This window comes from Heteronotia binoei, chromosome 1, assembly GCF_032191835.1.
Source record: "Heteronotia binoei isolate CCM8104 ecotype False Entrance Well chromosome 1, APGP_CSIRO_Hbin_v1, whole genome shotgun sequence".
Lineage (NCBI taxonomy): Eukaryota > Metazoa > Chordata > Lepidosauria > Squamata > Gekkonidae > Heteronotia > Heteronotia binoei.
In genome coordinates, this window is record NC_083223.1 from 159607345 (window position 1) to 159628419 (window position 21075).

The 21075-nt window shown below is 41.9% G+C and overlaps 1 protein-coding gene across 4 annotated transcripts in view; it reads left to right on the top strand.

Moving 5' to 3' along the window:
- Nucleotides 1-21075, top strand: part of RYR2 (ryanodine receptor 2) — a 757628-nt gene that overhangs the window by 224577 nt on the left and 511976 nt on the right. For 3 of the 4 annotated variants that reach the window (XM_060243324.1, XM_060243334.1, XM_060243343.1), the window contains exon 1: nucleotides 15957-15997. In XM_060243324.1, coding sequence (XP_060099307.1) covers nucleotides 15971-15997 — 27 coding nt within the window. In that variant the 5' untranslated portion in view covers nucleotides 15957-15970. Of the gene's footprint in view, nucleotides 1-15956; nucleotides 15998-21075 lie in introns of those variants that run through there. The other variant, XM_060243352.1, reaches the window with a different exon arrangement.

Consider the following 21075-nt stretch of genomic DNA (forward strand, 5'->3'; position numbering starts at 1 on the left):
TTCTGGAGAAAACTCCACCTGTCTGCACATTTATATGATCCTAACTTTATTGTTTGTTTATTTCTTGTCCATGTCTCAAATTATTTTGTTTGCCTGTTCTACAATCATTTACAATCTTGGTTATGCCTTATTGAAGACAGAACTACATGACATTTCCTAAGGATTCCAGTGCCTTAGCATAGAACTTCAGCTATAATGATGAAAATGTCTCCAAAGCATTTTCTTATTCTTTCTAACGGAGGTATCTGAAAATTAAACTATTTTGAAGCAAGGTAGGGGTCAGGATTCTACAGCAGTCCATCACAAAATGTTTGCTTCCTAAAGAATATAAATTATGCTTCTTTATGTAGTTTTGCTTCCTTATGTAGTTTCTATCCATTTGTAAGATCACTCCAAATAATATTTTGATTTCTAATACTGAGACTGATCATTTTTGGGCAGGATGAGGTGGGGGCTTATAATAAAACCCTTCTGAATTTAAAATACGTTCTCTAACTCAGGTCCAATTTCCTTGGAATCTAGATCTAACTTGAAATGGAGTTTGCTAGTCAACCCTCTGTCCCAAGCAGTCTCATCTTCCATTTGCATCCCCAACTCCCTGTGTTGGTTTGGGAGGATCTCATGAAGTTCCTGAAATTCTTAGAACATCATTTCTAGGAGCTAAACAACGTGGGGCTTGTATGCATACAAGTCTTGCTCACACAATTACCCATTTTGACTTCTCAAAGATAAGTTGTTTATTTGTTGTTGAAAGTGAAGATGGGGCTAATAGCAGGGGTGAAGTGTGCTTTGACACACTGAATTTTCCTGCTAATTGTTCATAAGAACTCTCATTTTAAAAAATCATTTAGTAAGAAAGCTCAAAAATGCTTATTTTTTTTAATTCATTTAATCAAGTAAATGGAAAAATTGATAGATGAACATAAAAGACAAACGTCATATCCCCTACTCTCAGCCTAACCTACCTTACAAGATGGGTATGAGGATTGATTGAAGGACAAGAGAATCATGTAAGCTGCTTTGGGTCACTGTTAGGGAGAAAGGTGAGGTGTAAATGAAACAATGAAGAAAGTAAATAATTTAAAGCTACAGACTTATAGACAAAGGAAGTAAGAATTATTTTTCAGAGCTGTATTCTATAACCACACAAATATTTAAGAACAATGAAATTATATTGACAACTCACTTTCTGATTGGGTGTTAATCCAGTTTTGTATTATTTATAAGCAGGAAACAATACATTAGAATTTCTACTTAGATCTATTCAGAATAATACTCAAGTGTTTTTAGGATAGCAGTGTGAAGATCTTGCTTCTATTTTGATCCAAGTTGGTTTAGACATATCACAAAAGTGTGATTATTTTAATTATGGTTAGTTTCTGAAACTAGGATTCAATTCACAGAGGATCAGTTCAGACATTGTGCAGACCCAACTATGTTAGTGTAATTGTCTGACTGTAGGCCATTTCACTAACTATGGTTAGCTTCTATCAATACAAGATCTGAAGCTGGTTTATATCATGATATATGGATGCAGAATCCTAGCTTATTATTTGCTTTTTCTCTGATGATGCCCTCTTAGGATAAAGGGAGAAAGCAGTGAAACCAGTATTTGTTGATAGAAACAAACATTGCTTGAATATCTGCAAGTCAAATCCTGATTCCTCACACTAAACATAGATAAAATAAACCATAGTTCCATGTTATGTTTGAACTGAACCAGGTAGTCACTCAGATCCAAGTTTTCATTGACACTTAGTCCTTCCCTGACATATTGGATGCAGGCACCAAGAAGTTCAGGAAATATGTTATGTTGCAGATGCTAGACACCTTGGGTGAAATATTTTTTCTGGGATCACTAGCAGCCAGGATGTAGTCATAGCTGTGTCCGAAATGCTGGGAATGAGAGGTCTCCTTTTTGCCTCTTTCTTTCCATATTGAAGTTAAACAAAGGGATTTGGATTTGAGGACTCAAAGACTTCTGCAGATCTTTTTGTGCCTTTCATGTTGTGGTCAAGAATACAGTAGGGCCTCTGAATTTGGTAACTAGATGGACACAGTCCTGAATGGGCCCAGGGAATTTACCAATCACTGCTTTAAACATGGTTGATATGTAGCTAGCTACTAAAAATCTTCCCATATGTATGAATCAGCAGATGGTAGAAATATTTGCAACTGGGTTCTGTTCACTGAATTTTTGAAGTTGACTAATAGACAGTTTGGACCTAAAGAGGAGTTTCAGTCTCCAGGTCTATGGGTGTGCACTTTTTAAAAAATGTATTTCAGATTGGATTTCTGGGACAGCATATTATTGTCCCAAATTTTAGGGATACTGTATCCCATTTCAGAATTATTTTAATTTTTTTTGGGGGGGGGTTTCTGAAAATTTGGAACCCATTTAGCAATTGCCCCCATACTCCCCCGCCCCCGGGCAGCAGGAGGGAGTGAGGAAAAGAGGAAAGGAAAGGAAGCTGTCCCACCTGTTTCATGGCATCCCTATCCCTTTAAATTTTAAAGGGCCTTATTTTCTATGGTTAGGCCTGGGGTCTCTAAAATGTGGAGACCAAGGGTACCCCCATAGGAAACAATGGTTAAAGGACGGATGCTACCACAAAGCTCTTTAGTGGGATTGCTTCCCCTCTCTCCCTCTGTTCCTGGCATCCTTGAAATCTGAAACACTCCCCAAATTCCAGGAGATAAATTTTCATTACTCCCAGAATTTTGGGGGTGTTTTGGGTTATTGTCAGATATCCTTAAACTGCCCCAGAACAGCTAATACTGGGTTTATTTTTGTCTTGGGTGCACCTCGATGCATACCTCTACCCAAGTCATCAGTCATATTTCTGCCTGAAGATAGTTAGATAAATGACTAGAGATTTTTCAGTTCTCTGTTTACTACTAGCCTTCTTTTGTGTGTGTGGGGTTTGCTTTTAGTTTAAAAAGAAGCGAGAAAACAGGGGAGAGGCCATTGATCTCTCTTATGCCTAACCACCACTGTGTTGTAGAACCAGCTTTCAAGTGGGGGTGCTAAACATTGGGATTTCTCTAACCTTTTCTCTTGAGGCCACCATTTCTGCAAGCTTGGGGTTTTTTTGGACAAGGCTTGTCTAGGAAAGAGCTGAGTGTTGCCTCATGCACCATCTCCCTTTGCAAACAGCCATTGTTATTGACCACGAAGGCTCTTTAGTGGCTTTGCTGAGCAATTGAATTTTACAATAATGCCTTTTTAGTAACTCTGCCTGCCAAGGCTCCTACTGATTGGTGATTTGTAAAAGCCGTTCCTTGTCTCCAGAGGCCCAACAGTAAAAAATGACTTTTATCCTTGCTTTACCTTCCATTGGTGGGATGCTCAGGTTTTGCTGCATAATTGCACATAGAAGGAAGAAACGGATGGAGTGATGATTCGCCTATCTTATATTAGGAACTGCTCATGAAGTCATTGCAGAAAATGTAATGGGATGTAGTGGGAACCAAGCAGGAATGGCAGCAGCCCTGTTCCTTATTTATTTATTGGTTTTATTTATTTATAAAACCAAATAGCAGCCACTGCTAAGTCCACATTTTTTCATCTTAGGCAGGCAAAGCAGTTGGCTCCTTTCCTGGAGCAGGACGATCTGGCAACAGTGATCCATGCAACAGTCACCTCAAGGTTGGATTACTGTAATGCCCTCTACATGGGGCTGCCCCTGTGCCGAACCCGAAAGTTGCAGCTAGTGCAGAACGCCGCCGCTCGGCTGTTATTAGGGCTCCCTAGACAGGAGCGCATTCAGCCGGGGCTCCGGGGACTGCACTGGCTGCCAATAATATACCGAGTGCAGTACAAGGTGCTGGTTATTACCTTTAAAGCCCTATATGGCCTAGGACCTGCCTACCTTAGGGACCGTCTCTTCCCATATGCTCCCCAGAGAGTGCTGCGATCCGGCTCTCAAAATCTGCTTGTAATCCCCGGGCCAAAGGAGGCCCGGTTGAAGTCAACTAGGGACAGGGCCTTCTCAATCACAGCCCCTTGCTGGTGGAACCAGCTACCAGAAGAGGTCAGGGCCCTGCGGGACTTTGGACAGTTCCGCAGGGCCTGTAAGACAGTCTCTTCTGGTTGGCTTATAACTGACCGGCATTGAAATATTCTGAAGGAAGACAATAAGATAGCAACTGACATTGACTGATACATTGATATACTGGTTGTTTTTAATTATGTAAATTATTATTGTATTTTAATTTTTTAAACCTTATTGTTAGAATTGTTATGTTGTGAGCCGCCCTGAGCCCGCCTCAGTGGGGTGGGATATAAATCAAATCAAATAAAATGAAATGAAATTTCATTTAAAACATTTTTATGCCAACTATTCCTCCAGGTGATGGCAGAGTACAAAAGTTCCTCTGTATGTTTGGGTCCCCATAATTCTCATTAACTTTATGCCCTCACAGTTGATCCTTCATGCTTTCACAAAGACCAGGCCATCTAGAACCCAATACCCAAAAAAGGCCAACGCCATGTTGGGAATTATTAGGAAGGCAACTGAAAACAAATGAGCTAGTATCATAATGCCCCTGTATAAATCAATGGTGCGGCCTCATTTGGAATACTGTGTACAATTCTGATCACCTAACCTCAAAATAGATATTATAGCATTGGAAAAATGTAGAAAAGGGCAACTAGAATGATTAAAGGGTTGGAACTTTCCCAATTAAGAAAGGTTAAAATGCTTTGGGCTCTTTAGCTTGGAGAAATGTCAACTGTGGGGTGACATGATACAGGTTTACAAGGTACTTTTCTCCCTTTATCACAATACGAGAACTCGTGGACATTCAATGAAATTGCTGAGCAGTCGGATTTGAACTGATAAAAGGAAGTACTTCTTCACCCTGATTAACACGTGGAATTCACTGCCACAGGAGGTGGCAGTGGTTGCAAGCATAGACAGCTTCAAGAGGGGATTGGATAAACATATGGAGCAGAGGTCCATCAGTGGCTATTAGCCACAGCGTATTGTTGGAACTCTCTGTCTGGGGCAGTGATGTTCTGTATTTTTGGTGCTTGGAGGGGGCACAGTGGGAGGGCTTCTAGCCCCACTGGTGGACCTCCTGAAGGTACTTGGGGTTTTTTTGGTTACTGTGTGATACAGTTCTAAGTTATGAAACTTGGAACAAACACCTCCCCAGGACTGAACAGAGTTGTTTTGGGTTTTTTTTTTTTATCTCATTACATATGCTAAACCCACTTTCACCAAGTATGGTGATATATCCACAGTATTCCAATGTATTTCTCTTTTAGGATAGTGTGTCAGAATAATGCTTTTGAATTGACATACTCAAACAAGGGATATTGGCTGTTTATCTCATTACATATACTAAACGCATCTTCCACTATATTTTAATGTATTATTCCTAATGGCAAACTAGAATGATGTATATATTTATGTTACATGTTAAAAGGTAAATTAGTTGGACTGGAAAAATTTCTGAGAAAGAAATGCCCTCTTTCTGACCCAGGGTTATGAGCAATAGAATAATTAACAGGCATTCTCACATTCTGACATGTTACTGTTTTATAGTTTCCCACACTAATACAACCCAGATCAAAGGTTTTCTGAATTTGTTAACTTTACTATTCTGCTATTGGATTTTAACTTTGTACCACTATTCCAAACCCCACCAGCTATATGTGGCTCTACTTACTGTACCTCATTCCTCGTCTGAAGAAGTGTGCATGCACACAAAAGTTTACATTCGGAATAAAATTAAGTTGGTCTTAAAGGTGCAATCGACTCTTATTTTGTTGTACTACTTCAGACCAACACGGCTGCCTACTTGGATATATCTGTGTGATACAGAGTATTGGAATGGATGGACCATTGGCCTGATCCAACATGGCTTCTCTTATGTTCTTACACTTTGTGTCATGTTCATCCAATGTCCTAGGCAAGCACATCTTCCTGGGCACTATGGAAGTGGATGTCCCACCCTAGTATAAGATACTTTGTCACAATCTGCATCAGGGAAACTTTTTTGCTAATGGCCTTTCAATCCATTCATTCAGACATATCATTCACTCAAACATAGTGTACCATTCACTCAAACATGTCCCACCTTGGCAGCACTCTCTGCTAGAATATCTGCTGAGGACATTGGTACAATGGCCATTCTGTCCAGTACTTCATTCAGTATTATGAAGTAGATTCTCAAGCTTTCTTGAAGACATCTGGCCAAAGGGTGTTGCAGTGGTCTTGTCTGGTTAGTTAAATATCTTAGTTTGTGGTTGGAATGACAGTCTGGTCAATGAAATATATGCTTTAGTTACATCCCATCACTTGGATCATAAACCATGAGGAAAGCATTAATTATTAATAAGTATTGACATAATGATAAATTTTCTAACTATCCTTTCCACAAGAGTGTGATCAAGCCTCTCTGGCACTGACTGTCTGAATGTGTGTGAACAGGTATAAGAAAATTACCTTTTTCTTTTCTTTGATAACTGTGACAGTGAGCCAGTGCGCCGCAATGATTAGATTGCTGGACTTTGACTGGGAAGACCTGAGTTAAAAACGCTATTCAACGATGAAACTCACTGGGTTCTCTTGGGTCAGTTTTGAAGATAAAATGGAAGGGAAAACCAAGTATGCTTCTTACAAAAAGGATAGAATAAAAACGTTGGAGATTGAAAAAAATGTCTGTTATCTCACTTTATACATGTTCCCAGTGTTATAATTATTTTTCCAGTGGCCATTTCTGGCTACATGTGACAACTGGTTATGCAGAGTTTAATTTCCGAAACTTTGGCAGATGTGCTGCAAATTGACTTTTGGAAATCTTGTCTGTTTTATCCTTCTGAGAAAACTCTATTTGCTGGCTCTAACATCTGTGGAAAAGATAAGTCCAAGACAAGTTCAGTTCTTATTGAGTGAAGGCTTGCTGTATAAGCAATGTAGTTTCTGCAGTGTAGTTTTTCATACACCATGGGTTTACAAGCATAGTGCAAGGGATATAATTCCAGCTTCATAAACTAACGTTCAGTTTAGAATCAGGTACCAGATACCATTGATCATTGGAAGCAAGTTCATGGAGTTATAGGATGTTGTAGGTAGTGCATCTCAGGTGCCTTATGGAAGAAAATGGATTCAAATTACATTGTCCTACCCAAATGTTGGGCAGTCTGTTGTAGCCATGGCTAGGTACTAATGAATATTAGCAAATTAGATACTAAAATAATATAATGCCACTGTTTGTTCTGTTATTCAGTGCAGAGCAAAGACTTAAAATCATTTGCAAAGTGAAACCTTTTAAGAACACTGTCACAGTGATACTATAACTTGCATGGGAAATTGTTTTGACAAGATCTATACAGTATTTTTGAATACATAATATATAAAGTGATTTTTGTTTGCATTGTTATCCATTAGTTAATGGGATTTTAAAAAATCCTCTTTGCTTTCTGATTGAAAAATTAAAAGAATTATTGTCTAGATTGTTGAATTTTTTTTAAATATAGCAAATGAACTTTCTAGATGTGCTATGGAAATATTTCACTTAATGTCAACTGTGTATTTTTCTTCCCATAATAATTGTAATTAAATGTGTGGTTGTTAATGTGTTCAGAGGTGCTCTGCCCCTCCCCCTAAACATAGTTCTTCTGCCCCCTCCATATGACACTGGTACAAAACAAAATACATCATTTGGCTTTCTGCAGAAAAACAGGGGGCAGATTGCTCAGTTGGAATGACACTGGGAATAATTTCCAGAGTGGCACCACCCATGCTTTTGATAAGGTTGAAGATACAACAGACTAACATGGCTCCCCTCTAAGATTTCTTTTATCTAATTACTCAGTTTGTGTCAAGATGTCAATAGTTTATTTTCAGCACAGGCTACATTCCAGAAGAAAAATATTTCAGGCATGCATATAATGCTTTTCCTCTTAGTACTGAAAAACTGGAGTCCAATTCCTCCCCCGCACAATATAATAATCCAGAAGCATACTTAAAGTTGTAGAGGAAGCAGTGGGATTAGTGAATTATATTTTTAATCCCTCTGTAAAATGAGGATAGGATAACTACATGCCCTATGGCTTTTATAAGAATATAAGAAACTTGCTGAAACACACCAGAGTTCTCTTTAGTCCAGGTATCCCCAACATGGTGCCTGCCAACAACTTTCTTTGTGCCCATCAAATGTTTTTAGAAACTAGGAGGGGCCAGGTGGGGTTTTTGCAAGGTTTTTGATTGGCTACTGGAGATCTGTTGACTGTGCAGATTTTTTAAAAAAACAACAACAACACATTGCTTTGACACCACAGCACGAGTATCTTCACTATGTGTCTGGCTGGCTCCACCTTTTGTGGCAGCCATTTTGTGGCTGTGTCTACCACACTGCATCAGAATTTCTAAGGTGTCCATAGACTCAAAATGTTTGGGGATCCTTGCTCTAGTCCAATGGCTAGCCAAACGCTTCTGCAAATCTCACCAAGGATAAAGGCAACAGTCACCCCACACAATTGCACCCCAAAATTGGTATTCAATAGTATCCTGCCTCTGAATGCAGAGGTTCTATTTAGTCATTTTAGCTAATGGCCACTCATAGACCTGTCCACCTCCATGAAGAGATCTCAGCAGAGTATTAATGCCAGAGTGCACCCTCCAAAGCAGCCATCTTCCACAGGGAAATCTCTTTTGTCTGGAGTTCAGTTGTAATTCCAGGAGATCTCCAGGTTCCACTTGGAGGTTGACTACCCTAACAGCATGTGATGTAGTTCTTTCTTTTGGCTGTCTTAAACCTACTGACAATTAAGTTCACTATGGATGAACTCTGGTAGTGAGGCAGAAAAAAATGTTCACTTTCTTTTCTTTACATTTATATAGCTTATATATCTATATAATCCTTCAATGTTGTAACAAAGGAGCAGGAGCAACTTTTTCATTCCTTCCCAGTAAAAGTGTTTCTACCAAAATGCCCTGCTCCTTCATTTCATAAATATTCTGGAAACTCAACTGTTTTCCTTGTATCAGCCCCTGAGGATTCCTGTCATCTACTCAGTTTGTGTATCCTCTGCCTCCCAATATTTTCCTCTAATTTTGTAATTTTATATTTATACACACAGATATACCAACATAGGGCACACATCTTTCATCTGATTAAATTTTGCACTCCAGGCACTTAGGCTGTATCAAGTTTAATGCCTACAGTAGAAAAGTTGCATTTACAAAAGGCCAAGTAGGTGTCTCACCAATACAATAATATGAACAACTAGGGTTGCTAGGTTCAACTCAGAAAATATCTGGGCACTTTGGGGGTGAAGCCAGGAGACTTTGGCGGAGGAGCAAGGAGCAAGGGTGTGACAAGCATACCTGAACTCTGAAGGGAGTTCTGACCATCATATTTAAAGGAACCACATTCCTTTTAAATTCCTTCCCTCCAATGGAAATAAATGGAGAATGGGGGCTCCTTTTGGGGGGGCTCATAGAATTGAACCCCCCAGTCCAATCTTTTTGAAACTGGGGGTGGGGTTTGAGGAGAGGCACAAGCAGCTATGCTGAAAATTTGGTTCCTCTACCTCAAAAAACAAACCCCTCAAGCCCCATAAACCCACAGATTGATTCTCCATCATATCCTATGGGGACTGGTCATAGGCTATAATGGAGTGCCCAGCCGCCATTCCCCCACTTTCTGATAGCCCTGAAGCAGGGGGAGGGGCTCCAAACTAGAGAATCCTCTGCCCCCAACTGGGGATTGCAAACAACCTCAAGGTTATGATGACAAAATTATTAATATTTGCAGTAATATTACAATGCATAAAGAGAAAAAAAAGTAAAGGCAGTCCCCTGTGCAAGCACCAGTCATTTCCAACTCTGGGGTGATGTCGCATCATGATGTTTTCACAGCAGACTTTTTAACGAGGTGGTTTGCCTTTGCCTTTCCCAGTCATCTACGCTTCCCCCCCAGCAAGCTGGGTACTCGATTTATCAACCTCAGAAGGATGGAAGGGTGAGTCAACCTTGAGCCGGCTACCTGAACCCAGCTTCCACTGGGATTGAACTCAGGTTGTGAGCAGAGAGTTCGGACTGCAGTATTGCAGCTTTACCACTCTGCACCATGGGGATGCTGCATAAAGAGAACAAGTCCCTTAATAACAGTATCATGAAGTATCAATGTCTTGAATCCAAACAGACTTGATAACAGTTCCAGTAGATGCAAAGGCATTCAGTTCTCACATACAGTTGAAGTTGGAATTCCCCGGAACAGGTTGTCGACTTCTGTCACACCTGTTTCAATCCTTTGTCAACATGGAATATTCCACAATACTTCTAAAATAAGAGAATGCCAACTCATCAAGCCACAACATATTATAACATTAAAGTCAAGGAAACCATAGAGCTATATATACTTACATACAAAATACACTTTGCAAAATTCTGACATTATACACAGGGACCAAACAGTCTCCACAAGATGCTCTCTCAATTAGGGCATGTGCTCTTGAATGGCTCAAGGCAAACCACAAGTCCAGAGTGCAGACAGATAAAACCATAATTACAAGCACCTGTGTTCAGTATTAATGGACCCATACAGATTTCAAGTTGAATACATAGGCAGAGAAAACAAACCACAACCTTTTACAAAAAACAAGACAAATCAATACAGTTATTAAGACCATTTGGAGAAACAGAATTTAATTTATAAATCCACCTACATTCTTCCTGAAGTAATCTAACATGAGTGTTTTCTGTATTGTCACGCATTTCATGCTTATATAAGACCAGGTATTTAAAACTGTCAAAAGAATGTTTTTTCTCCCAAAAATGACTGGCAAGAGGAGCATCAAAAGTTTTGTTCTTGATTCTACTGCAGTGCTCCAAAATCCTAATTCTGACCTTTCTGGTAGTACTTCCCACGTACCATAAGCCATACTCACAACGAATCCCGTACATGGCATGTGTTGCACATGAGGAGACATGATTAAGTTTGATACTGGGACTCTCCCTGTAGGGTCTAAACCAAAGGTTCCCAAACTTATTTGGCCTAATGCCCCCTTTTCAGAAAAAAAGTTATGCAGCGCCCCCCTGGAAATCTACCTTCAAGAAGTGGACTAAAAGATGCAGTGACATATTTGCACACATAGTAAACAAAGATGTTGTAAAGAAGACACTTTGAAGCTTGAAAGTCTAAAATTATTTTATAAAATCAACCATAGTGACATTCCCATACACAGAAAAATTTTGAAATTTCTTTATAATTATTATCCACCCTCCCCTTGTAAGTTCCAACTAACGCAATGGGGAGGTGACTCACCCAGCCGTTTTCAACCTGAAAGCAGCGGGCAGCAGTAAAATGGGGCGCTCTTTGTAGGCTTCCTTGGAAGCCTCTGACAAGCACAGGCAATGTTTGCCCTGCGAAGAAAAGTGGTGGTGTGGCAGCACCGCCTGGGGCTCTTGGCTTGCCTGCTGGCTAGTGCAGTTGTGCCACAAGGGAAGGGAGAGTATGGGGGGTGCCTAGCAGTGCCCCCTGCAGGGTGGCACCCTAGGCGGTCACCTACCCACCTACACCCATGCGCTGGCCCTGCAGAAGACACTTTGATTTCTCACTCATCTTACGCTGCTCTCAAGCTCCTCTTCTCAGTGGGGCTTCCCTCCGATTTCACACTATCTGCCCTGGGGCTGCACCTAGCTTCAGCTTTTTTGCGGTGCAAACAGAAACCTCTAAAACTCAGTTTTTGTTTGTGCTGCGAAAAAGCGAATGCTAGCTGCAACCCCAGGACAGATAGTGTGAAATCGGAGGGAAGCCCCGCTGAGAAGAGGAACTTGAGAGTGCCACAAGGCGAGTGGGAGATCGGTCTCTGTGTCTGGGGCATTGCATTTGGCTGAAATCAACAGAAGCAACCACCTGGTAATCAGAGGACTGTAAGAAGCTTGACGCTCTGCAGAAAACCTTGTGAGGAGGTTGGAACTCTTTAGAGAAGTTTGTGTAATTGCCTCAGCGCTTCCACTGCCCTGACTTAAACTGTACTGCTGAGAGAGAAACTGCAAGCAAACTTGAGAAGCTGTAAGCTTAGCACGTACTGGCTGGGATAAACTAATAAGGTTTTTTGTTTCTTTCTTGTTCATTTGTACATCTCTGTTTTTTATTCTGGCTTGTAAATAAACTGCATCCTTCTTATATTTTAATTGGAAGGAGTTTTGGTCCTCATTACTCGTCTAATTGGGTGAATTCGCACTAAGTAGCAGACAAAAAGGAACCCTCTATTTTTGTTAATTGGAATTTTCCTCATTAGAAATTCTGGACCCCTCCCAGAAACGTGATGTTTCGACACCTCCTCTCCTCTCCTCGCCTCTCCTCTCCTCTTCTTCCTTTATGCATCCACCACCCCCTCTATTTTTGTTAATTGGAATTTTCCTCATTAGAAATTCTGGACCCCTCCCAGAAACGTGATGTTTTGACCTCTCCTCTCCTCTCCTCTTCTTCCTTTAAGCATCCACCACCCCCTTATTTTTATTCACCGCCTCCCAATTGCATTCAAGGCTATTACTGCCCCCCTGGATCGTTCCAACACCCCCAGTGGGGCAATATTGCCCACTTTGGGAATCATTGATCTAACTCTGCCACCTCCATTGTTTGGGTACACAGTAGACCAGTGGTCCCCAACCTTTGTGGTGCCGGGGACCGGCACCAGGTCCAGCCCACCCACCATAGCCCAGGGCTGGCAGGGTGAGGGCACCAAATTTGCCACCCCGTGGTGCTGCGCAGCCTCCTCACCATCCCCCGTGACCATACAGCCTCCCCACCATCCCCGTGGCCATGCAGCCTTCCTGCCATCCCCACGGCTGTGCAGCCTCCCCGCCATCCCCTGCGGCCGTGCAGCTTCCCCCGCCATTCCCTGCAGCCATACAGCCTCCCCACCATCCCCTGTGGCCGTGCAGCCTCCTCGCCACCCCTCACGGCCATGAAGCCTCCCCGCCACCTTCCCGGGGCCGTGCAGCCTTCCTGCCCTGTCTCTCGTTGCGGCGCCTCCTCCACCTCCTCCACCACCCTCCATTTCTACCATTTTAAGGCAGAAGAAAGGGCGGTGAAGTGCTGCCTTCCCCTTAAGGGCTGATCGCCCCCCTGCGCCAATCTCGATCAGAAAAACCTTTGTAGCAGCAGATGGCAACCCGCTGAAGAGGTGGTGCTGCCCTTGTCTCCACCTCACTTCCTTCCCACGCCCAGAAAGGAAGTGGAGAGGAGACAAGGGCAGGGCTGCTTCTTCAGCAGGTTGCCATCCGCTGCTACAAAGGTTTTTCCTGCTGAGATTGGCATTGGGGGGGGGGGGGTCAGCCCTTAAGGAGTTGAGGAAGAGTGCCCTTCACTGCCCTTTCTTTTGCCTTAAAATGGAGAGTGGTGGTGGAGGCGCGCGAGGAGAGACGGGGGCGGTGAGGCTGCAAAGCACCGTGGGGGGGCGCGGCGGCCAGGCTTTGCAGACTGGTTCCAGACAGGCCATGGACCAGTACCGGTCTATGGACTTGGGGTTGGGGACCCCTGCACTAGACAAGCATGATACTCTGTAACACTGGAATTCGATTGTCTCAATTGTTGCATGCCCAAGTGTACCAAGATATCCTTTATGTTCTGCGTTCTCCTGAAGCCGATATAAGGTGATATGCTGCATCGTATATCACTTACTAAATGCCAATGTTGTTTCATACTTTTCTGAATTTTGGTGACCAAAGGTGTATACTCAAAACCACAAGCCAGGCAATTAGTTTCAAATCTTTTCTGAAAGAGTGACTTCCTATCCACTTTCACAGCTCTATATTGTGCTATGCTACCACCCGCCCAGGGTAACCTCTCCACATATATCCTTTAGGCAAGACCATACTCTCCCTTTCAAAATTAGAATGTTCTGTTCTGTTACTGTGAAGTCTAAGAAATTGACCATATGGTAAATTCTCCTGGAGATGAACCAGGTGAAATGACTTAATGAAGGAATGATGTCCTTCCTGTCTATATACTTCTGTGTCCAAAAAAGCTAAACACTCCTTACTGTGTTGACTGGAGAATGTAAGCTGCTGGTGTAAGGTGTTGACCCAACAGGTAAAGTCACCAATATGTTCTGCCCCTTTAAAAATAATAAACACCTAATCAATATAATGACAATAAAAAGTGATGTTATCAAAAAAAGGGTTGTTGTCACTCTTACAAATCCATTCATTTTCTAATTCAGCCATAAAAAGATTGGCAACGCTTGGAGCGAAACTGGAGCCTCTCGCTACTCCCCTGGTCTGTATATAAAAATCATCTTTATACTGGAAGTAGTTATTTTCCAAAATCAATTTCCAAAATCAGTTCAATTAAAAAATAGGTAGGTGGATGTAAACTAGTCCTTTTTTCCAAATATTTTGCAACTACACTGCGAGCTTCCTCATGTGGTATACTAGTAAAGAGGGAAACCAGTTACAATGTGTTGTGGTTTGATAAGTTGGCATTCTCTTATTTTAGAAGTACTGTGGAATATCCCGTTTTGACAAAGGATTGAAACAGGTGTGGCAGAAGTCAATGATCTGTTCCAGGGAATTCCAACTTCAACTATATGTGAGAACTGAATGCTTTTGCATCTACTGGAACTGTTATCAAGTCTGTTTGGATTCAAGACACTGATACTTCATGATACTATTATTAAGGGACTTGTTCTCTTTATGCATTGTAATATTGTTGCAAATATTAGTAATTTTGAGGTTGTGTTATGTTTACAATTCTGTGGTGACTTCTCTCTTTGTTCAATAATCACAACTGGGGATTGGCAACCCTATTAAAATATTGTTTGCTTTGGAACTAGTACATTCATATAAGGCATTTATTATTCTACATTAATAACAATTAATACAAATTAATAGAGATCACAGTGCATATAAGGGGTGGCAGGGAGGAGATTACCCTTTCCCTACTTTAAAAAATTCTTGGGAAATACTGACTTAACACCCCTCTCTTTTTGTTCATGAAAATAACAGAGGAGGAATGAGACTGGAAAATAAGGCAGGAAATGACCAACATAGAAAAATTAGAAGGTGGGGGAGAGAAAAAAGAAAGCATACCATGTTTGTTGAATGGGCTTAGCAATATCTTGTGATAGGAAAATGTTTTTCTCAGCGTAGGGCTGCCAACCTCCCAATCCGGATAGGGAATCTCCCGCCTAGGAGGTTCTCAACCCGCCGGCCCACATTGGGCCGGCAGAGGAAACCTCCCTCCGCATCACTGGCATGATGACGTCACCCAGAAGCAACATCAAAATGGCGGCACCCATGCAGGGTTGCTCTAGGCATTTCCAGGAAAACTCTATGGTTTTCCTGGACGCTCTAGCCATTTGGGAGGTAAAACTCTATGGTGCAATAGGTGCCATAGAGTTTTAACCTCCCAAATGGCTAGAGCATCCGGGAAAACCATAGAGTTTTCCCGGAAACGCCTAGAGCAGCCCCACACGGGCGCCACCAGTTTGATGACGTCTCTTCCGGGTGATGTCATTTTGTCGCACAGCGCGCGCACGACTGTCCCCCACTGGGGGATGAGGAGGATTTGCCAACCCTATCTCAGGCTTATTTTAATTTTTTAAAGTTTGCAGCCATTGAGCGTTTGCTAGGGGGGGGAAGCAGCTAAGAAAGTGTGGCATACAGTAGTGAGTAGTCAACCTTGTACCCCTAAGTGGCTGTGGTGCAGAACTGCACTAAAATTAAAATAACCTACTGAACACAGGATGATTACACCTTCACAGGCATTCAAGTGGTCTTGGGCTTTTCTTGGTGGAGATGAATATGTTGTACAGTGTGAGAGGGTTTCAGATCGAAATAAATATGAACAGTGTTTTATTTAGGTTGCCTGCATATGCCAGTATAATGCTATTTTTATAATAAACAGTACTTCCAAAATTCATTTTTAGAACCAGAAAATAAAACAACGTTTTGAATGTAAGGAGGGAAATAACATTTAATCTTTTCTCTTTTTCTTCTATTCCATGTTATTCCAGAAGTTTATGATGAAGGTAAGTTGAATATAATTATTTAATTAATTGAGATCTTGCCATCCAACAAAGTTTTAGGACAGTTTACACCTCCCAAAAATACAGCACAAAATAACAGTAACACCAATGAAATAGTACACAAATGTAGAATACCTGAGAAAAGCAGTAATGGTAAAATAGCCTCTCTATAGTGTATAAGAGATTGTGGGCTGAAAAGGAACTTTTATTAGTTCTGCACAGATACAAATAAATAAAGGGTTTTGTATTGCTTTCTGAAAGAAAGATACTGAAGACTGTGATATGCCCCTCTAAGAAACATGGCAGCTATCAGGATTCAGGAACATATTTGGCAAGAATTTCTCATTACGTATGAAATTTGACTAATATACAGGCCTCAGATTCAGCGGGAGCTCACAGGAGTGCAGCTCCTGAACCTTTCTGAGAGATCCTCCTCCTCCTCCTGAGAGTTCCACCTCCTTGCCCATTGAATATTATGTGCAGCTGCATAACAATCTCTGGGTGAGCTCCACCACCTATTTTTCTACAAAATGGACCCTGCTAATATACATGCTTTTTTTTCAAGCTATCAAAATGGAATATGGAACCAACTTGAATTAGGTTTTGCTTAGTAGTGATGGCTATTTTCCAAAGTAGCTGTTGGATGAAGGGTAAATATTGAGTAATCTGTTGTGAAAATAGGTAAAAAGTAGATGTGAGAAACTGTTAGTAAGGATCCTGAACTTGTAAAAGAGTAATTCAGTATTAATTTGATTTCAACCCTATTCCGTAAATACCAAAGTATCTCTTTCAGTGATAACCCTTACACTAGGCTTCCCAATCCCCAGGTCCCAGCGCTGGATCCCCTGGTTTTACAGGCTTCCCCCCTCCCCCAGCCAGCTGGCCGGCGGGGGAAGCCCCACCCCCACAGCCATTATGCACCTCCATGAACAATTCCCATAGTGAATGATGGGGAATTGATCTGCGGGTATCGGGGGCTCTGGGGGGCTGTTTTTTGAGGTAGAGGTGCCAAATTTTCAGTATAGCATGTAGTGCCTCTCCCCAAAATACCCCCCAAGTTTCAAAAGGATTGGACCCGGGGGTCCAATTCTACAAGCCCCAAAAGAAGGTGCCCCTATCTTTCATTATTTTCTATGGAAGGAAGGCATTTTAAAAAGGTGTGCTGTCCCTTTAAATGTGATGGGCAGAACTCCCTTGGAGTTCAATTCTGCTTGTCACACCCTTGTTCCTGGCTCCGCCCCAATGTCTCCTGGCTCCACCCCCAAAGTCTCCTGGCTCCACCCCCAAAGTCCCCAGATATTTCTTGAATTGGATTTGGCAACCCTACCTTACACATAAATTGCCTTGCAGACAGCATGCATGATTGGCTTTTACAAGTTATGTGCCTGTCAGTATAGTACTAGATAGATCTACCTCAGAGATGTTGAACTCATTTGTTACATGGGCCAGATCTGACATAAATGTCACTTTGTTGGGCTGGGCCATGTGTGCCATAAAATGTTAACACAAGGTACCAGAGACATAAACTTTATAAATGTGATTTCAGATGTCAAATGGCAATAGCAGGTGAATGACAATAGCAAGTTTGATTGAATTAGGTGTGATATGCTGAGGGGCAGTAGGCATGGAGATACCAGTATTGGTAATGAGACAGGAAACCTAGGTCTCAGTTCCACCCAGGAAAATTCAGTCCAGGAGAATGCAAAGAACAAACGGGTATAAGTCTGATATTAGAAACCACAACATTCAGTTGCTGATGTAAGAGTAGCAGTGCTCTTGTAACGGAATTTCAAAGGGGGATTAGAAAGAGAGACTGCTAAACTGCAATTGCTAGTGTAGCTCAAGACAGTGCATCCTCCTGTTCTGAATTGGGAACTAGGTTTTCCTATCATGTTACCAATGTGTGCTTATTATCATTTGGCATCTGAAATCACTCCACTCTCCAAGACAGAAGGACCGATCCAAGTGTTTTAATTCCTAACCAGGGTCTTTTTGAAAGAAAATAAATCTTGATAGGAACAGAGAAATCCATCTTTTTTTAAAAAAGCTTTTCAGAATAAGCCAAAATAATTTCATCAAAGTACATTGCGCTTGTCAGCAGAATCCATACACCCTCCCTCCTTCCAAAGAAGAAGAGGAGGAGGTTGAGTTCCTGTACACAAAAGTTTATACCTGGAATAAAATGCTGGTCTTGATGATGCAATGGGACTCCAACTTTGTTCTCGCTCTCTCTTTCCTCCCCAAAAGAGGAGGAGTACCCCTGGAGAAGGAAGCAGAAGCTGTGTGTGTAGGGCTTTTTTTGAGCAGGAACACACAGGAACACAGTTCCGATTGGCTTGTTGTCAAGGTGTGTGGCCTAGTATGCAAATGAGTTCCTGCTGGACTTTTTATTAAAAAGGCCATGTACTCAACAGTGGTGATGTCAGGGGGTGCAGCCTAATATACAAATGAGTTCTTGCTGAACTTTTTCTACAGAAAAGCCATATGTGTGTGTGTGAGAGAGAGAGGCTTATCTTTGTATCTCTTTCACACAAAGCAGCTATGGAGCTCTCTGTGTGCTTGTGTGTATGAGAGTGAGAAAACAGGGGGAGGGAGGCAAGACACAGGAAGTAGGAAGCGAAGAGCCACTGGGGGAGCTGAGGGAAATGCAAGCTATGCAGCAGCCCTGGGAAAGGAAGCTGGAGAAGGAAGCTGTTTCCAGATTTGAGCCCCAAGGGGGCCATATGCAGCCCATGGGCTGCATGTTTGACACTCATCTATCTGGTGAAAACAGTATTTCCCTCTCTCTCTTCATTCACTGGCATACATTCACTGTTATGATCATATATCAGCATTCATTTTATGTATAATTTTATTTCAATTATTTATAGCCTGCCGGATTAGTAAAGCTTTCATTATGGCATACTGTTGAATGTTGACTAAACCAAATGCCAGCATTAAATCCCACTCAGCTATTTAATGAGGATCTTGAGAAAGAATGGAATATTGACTGTGACACTGAACTAGCTGTGCTGATCAAAATTCTTGACCGATCATCAGTGATAGCAACTTTTCATATTTGTAGTGATATCATTATGCCTGCTTCTTCATGGTTGCCTGGTGCAACATTCTTTGAGCTAATAATAACTAGAAGTTACTGTATTACCCATGGGTTCTATTGATTCCTACAAGCAATAATTGTGAACAAAGGAATGCGGCTTTATTCAGTTTAACAGATAATCCCTCACCCACCCAGTGAGCTTTATAAGATAAAAAGTCTACTTCACAAAGCCAGGCAGTCTTCCCAGGGACCAGACTGGAGTCAAGAATGGAGTGTGGTGCTTCCCTGCAGCCTTCACACAGCTCAGAAGTCTATCTCCTCTCTCGTTAAGGTTCTTTTCTTCCAAGCTGCCTTCTGTGCTTGGAACCATGCTCTCTCTCTCTCTTCCAGTTTGGTGTAGTTTGGTGTAATGGTTAAGTGTGCGGACTCTTATCTGGGAGAACCAGGTTTGATTCCCCACTCCTCCACTTGCACCTGCTAGCATGGCCTTGGGTCAGCCATAGCTCTGGCAGAGGTTGTCCTTGAAAGGGCAGCTGCTGTGAGAGCCCTCTCCAGCCCCACCCACCTCACAGGGTGTCTGTTGTGGGGGAGGAAGGTACAGGAGATTGTGAGCCGCTCTGAGACTCTTCGGAGTGGAGGGCGGGATATAAATCCAATATCTTCTTCTTTCAAAACTTCTCCCTTTGAAGCTGCAACCTGCTTATTCTTCTGCTTGCTTCTTATTTATGATGTCCTCTCATCCCAGGTGTTCTTCACCTACAGTGCCATGTAGAATTTAACCCCCTGCTGCTCTGGGACTGCTATTCACATGGAGAAGGGCTGTATGGCTCACCACCTATCTCCTCATGTTTGCAATTGTAATTTCCACTACAGTTACCAACTGTTTGTGAATGCTTATCAGGACTTTCTTGCTACTATGTTTCAGCAGCAGACACTGTGTTGTAGTGGCTAGAGTGACAAACTAGGATAGGGTTTAGGGCTGCCAAGCTCTCGCTGAGGGTGGGAGATCCCCCACCCAGGAGGATCCCAACTCGCCAGCAGGGAGCAGGAAGCAGGGAGGATTCCCACCTCTTGAAGAGCCCTGTTGGCATTTGTTGTCCTGGGCATGATGATATAACTTGGAAGTGACATCATCACACCAGGACGCTCTAGGACTCACACTAAAAACTCTGTGAAACCATAGAGTTTTTAGCATGAGTCCCAGAGCATCCATGTGAGACATCCCAATTGCGATGACATCACTTCCGAGTGATGTCATTGTGTTGCCCCTGAAGAACAAGTCCCCCGCCACAGAAGTGGAGGGACTTTGCAACCTTAATAGGGTTGCTGATCCCCAGCTGGGGATAAATCAAACAACTGTGCTAAAGAAATTAATGACTCTCTCTCAGACTTACAAAGTATCAAAAATTAATTCACAAATATACAAAGTACAAATGATAATGACAAGCTCAACACCAAAATATAAATGAGATATATGACTCTGGAAAGAGAATCCTAAAGAGACTGGCATGTAGAATTTAAGTTCTGATACAGATGATAAATATTTCAGCTTTTGTTTACATTAGTTTTTTATGCCACCCATTCTGGAAACAGACTCTGGGCGGCTAACAGTCATGATAAAAACAATTTAAATTACAATTATAAAAGAATGGAAAACATATATAGGCAATTTAAAAACAAGACATTGGGTGCTATAAGAAAGATTTTATAACATAGGCGGTTTATCAATATCTCAGTTCTCTGTTCCTTTGTTACTCTATTTGCAGTCTTATAGATAGTATTATTCAGCGGAATAGCAGTGGCAGACCCCTCCCACATTAGTTGTTATAGGCAATAACATATTCATCGAAACTTGAGACCTTCAACTAGTGATCACGTGAAGGACAGCTATACCTTTCAAGCCAACTTCTTTGTTGGACTGCTATTACTTCTCTGAAGAATGGACAGATGCTTATATTTTAGAGATTAAGGAGAATGTTGGGGCCATATATCTCATTTATATTTTGGTGCTGTGCTTATCACTGTCATTTGTTCTTTGTAT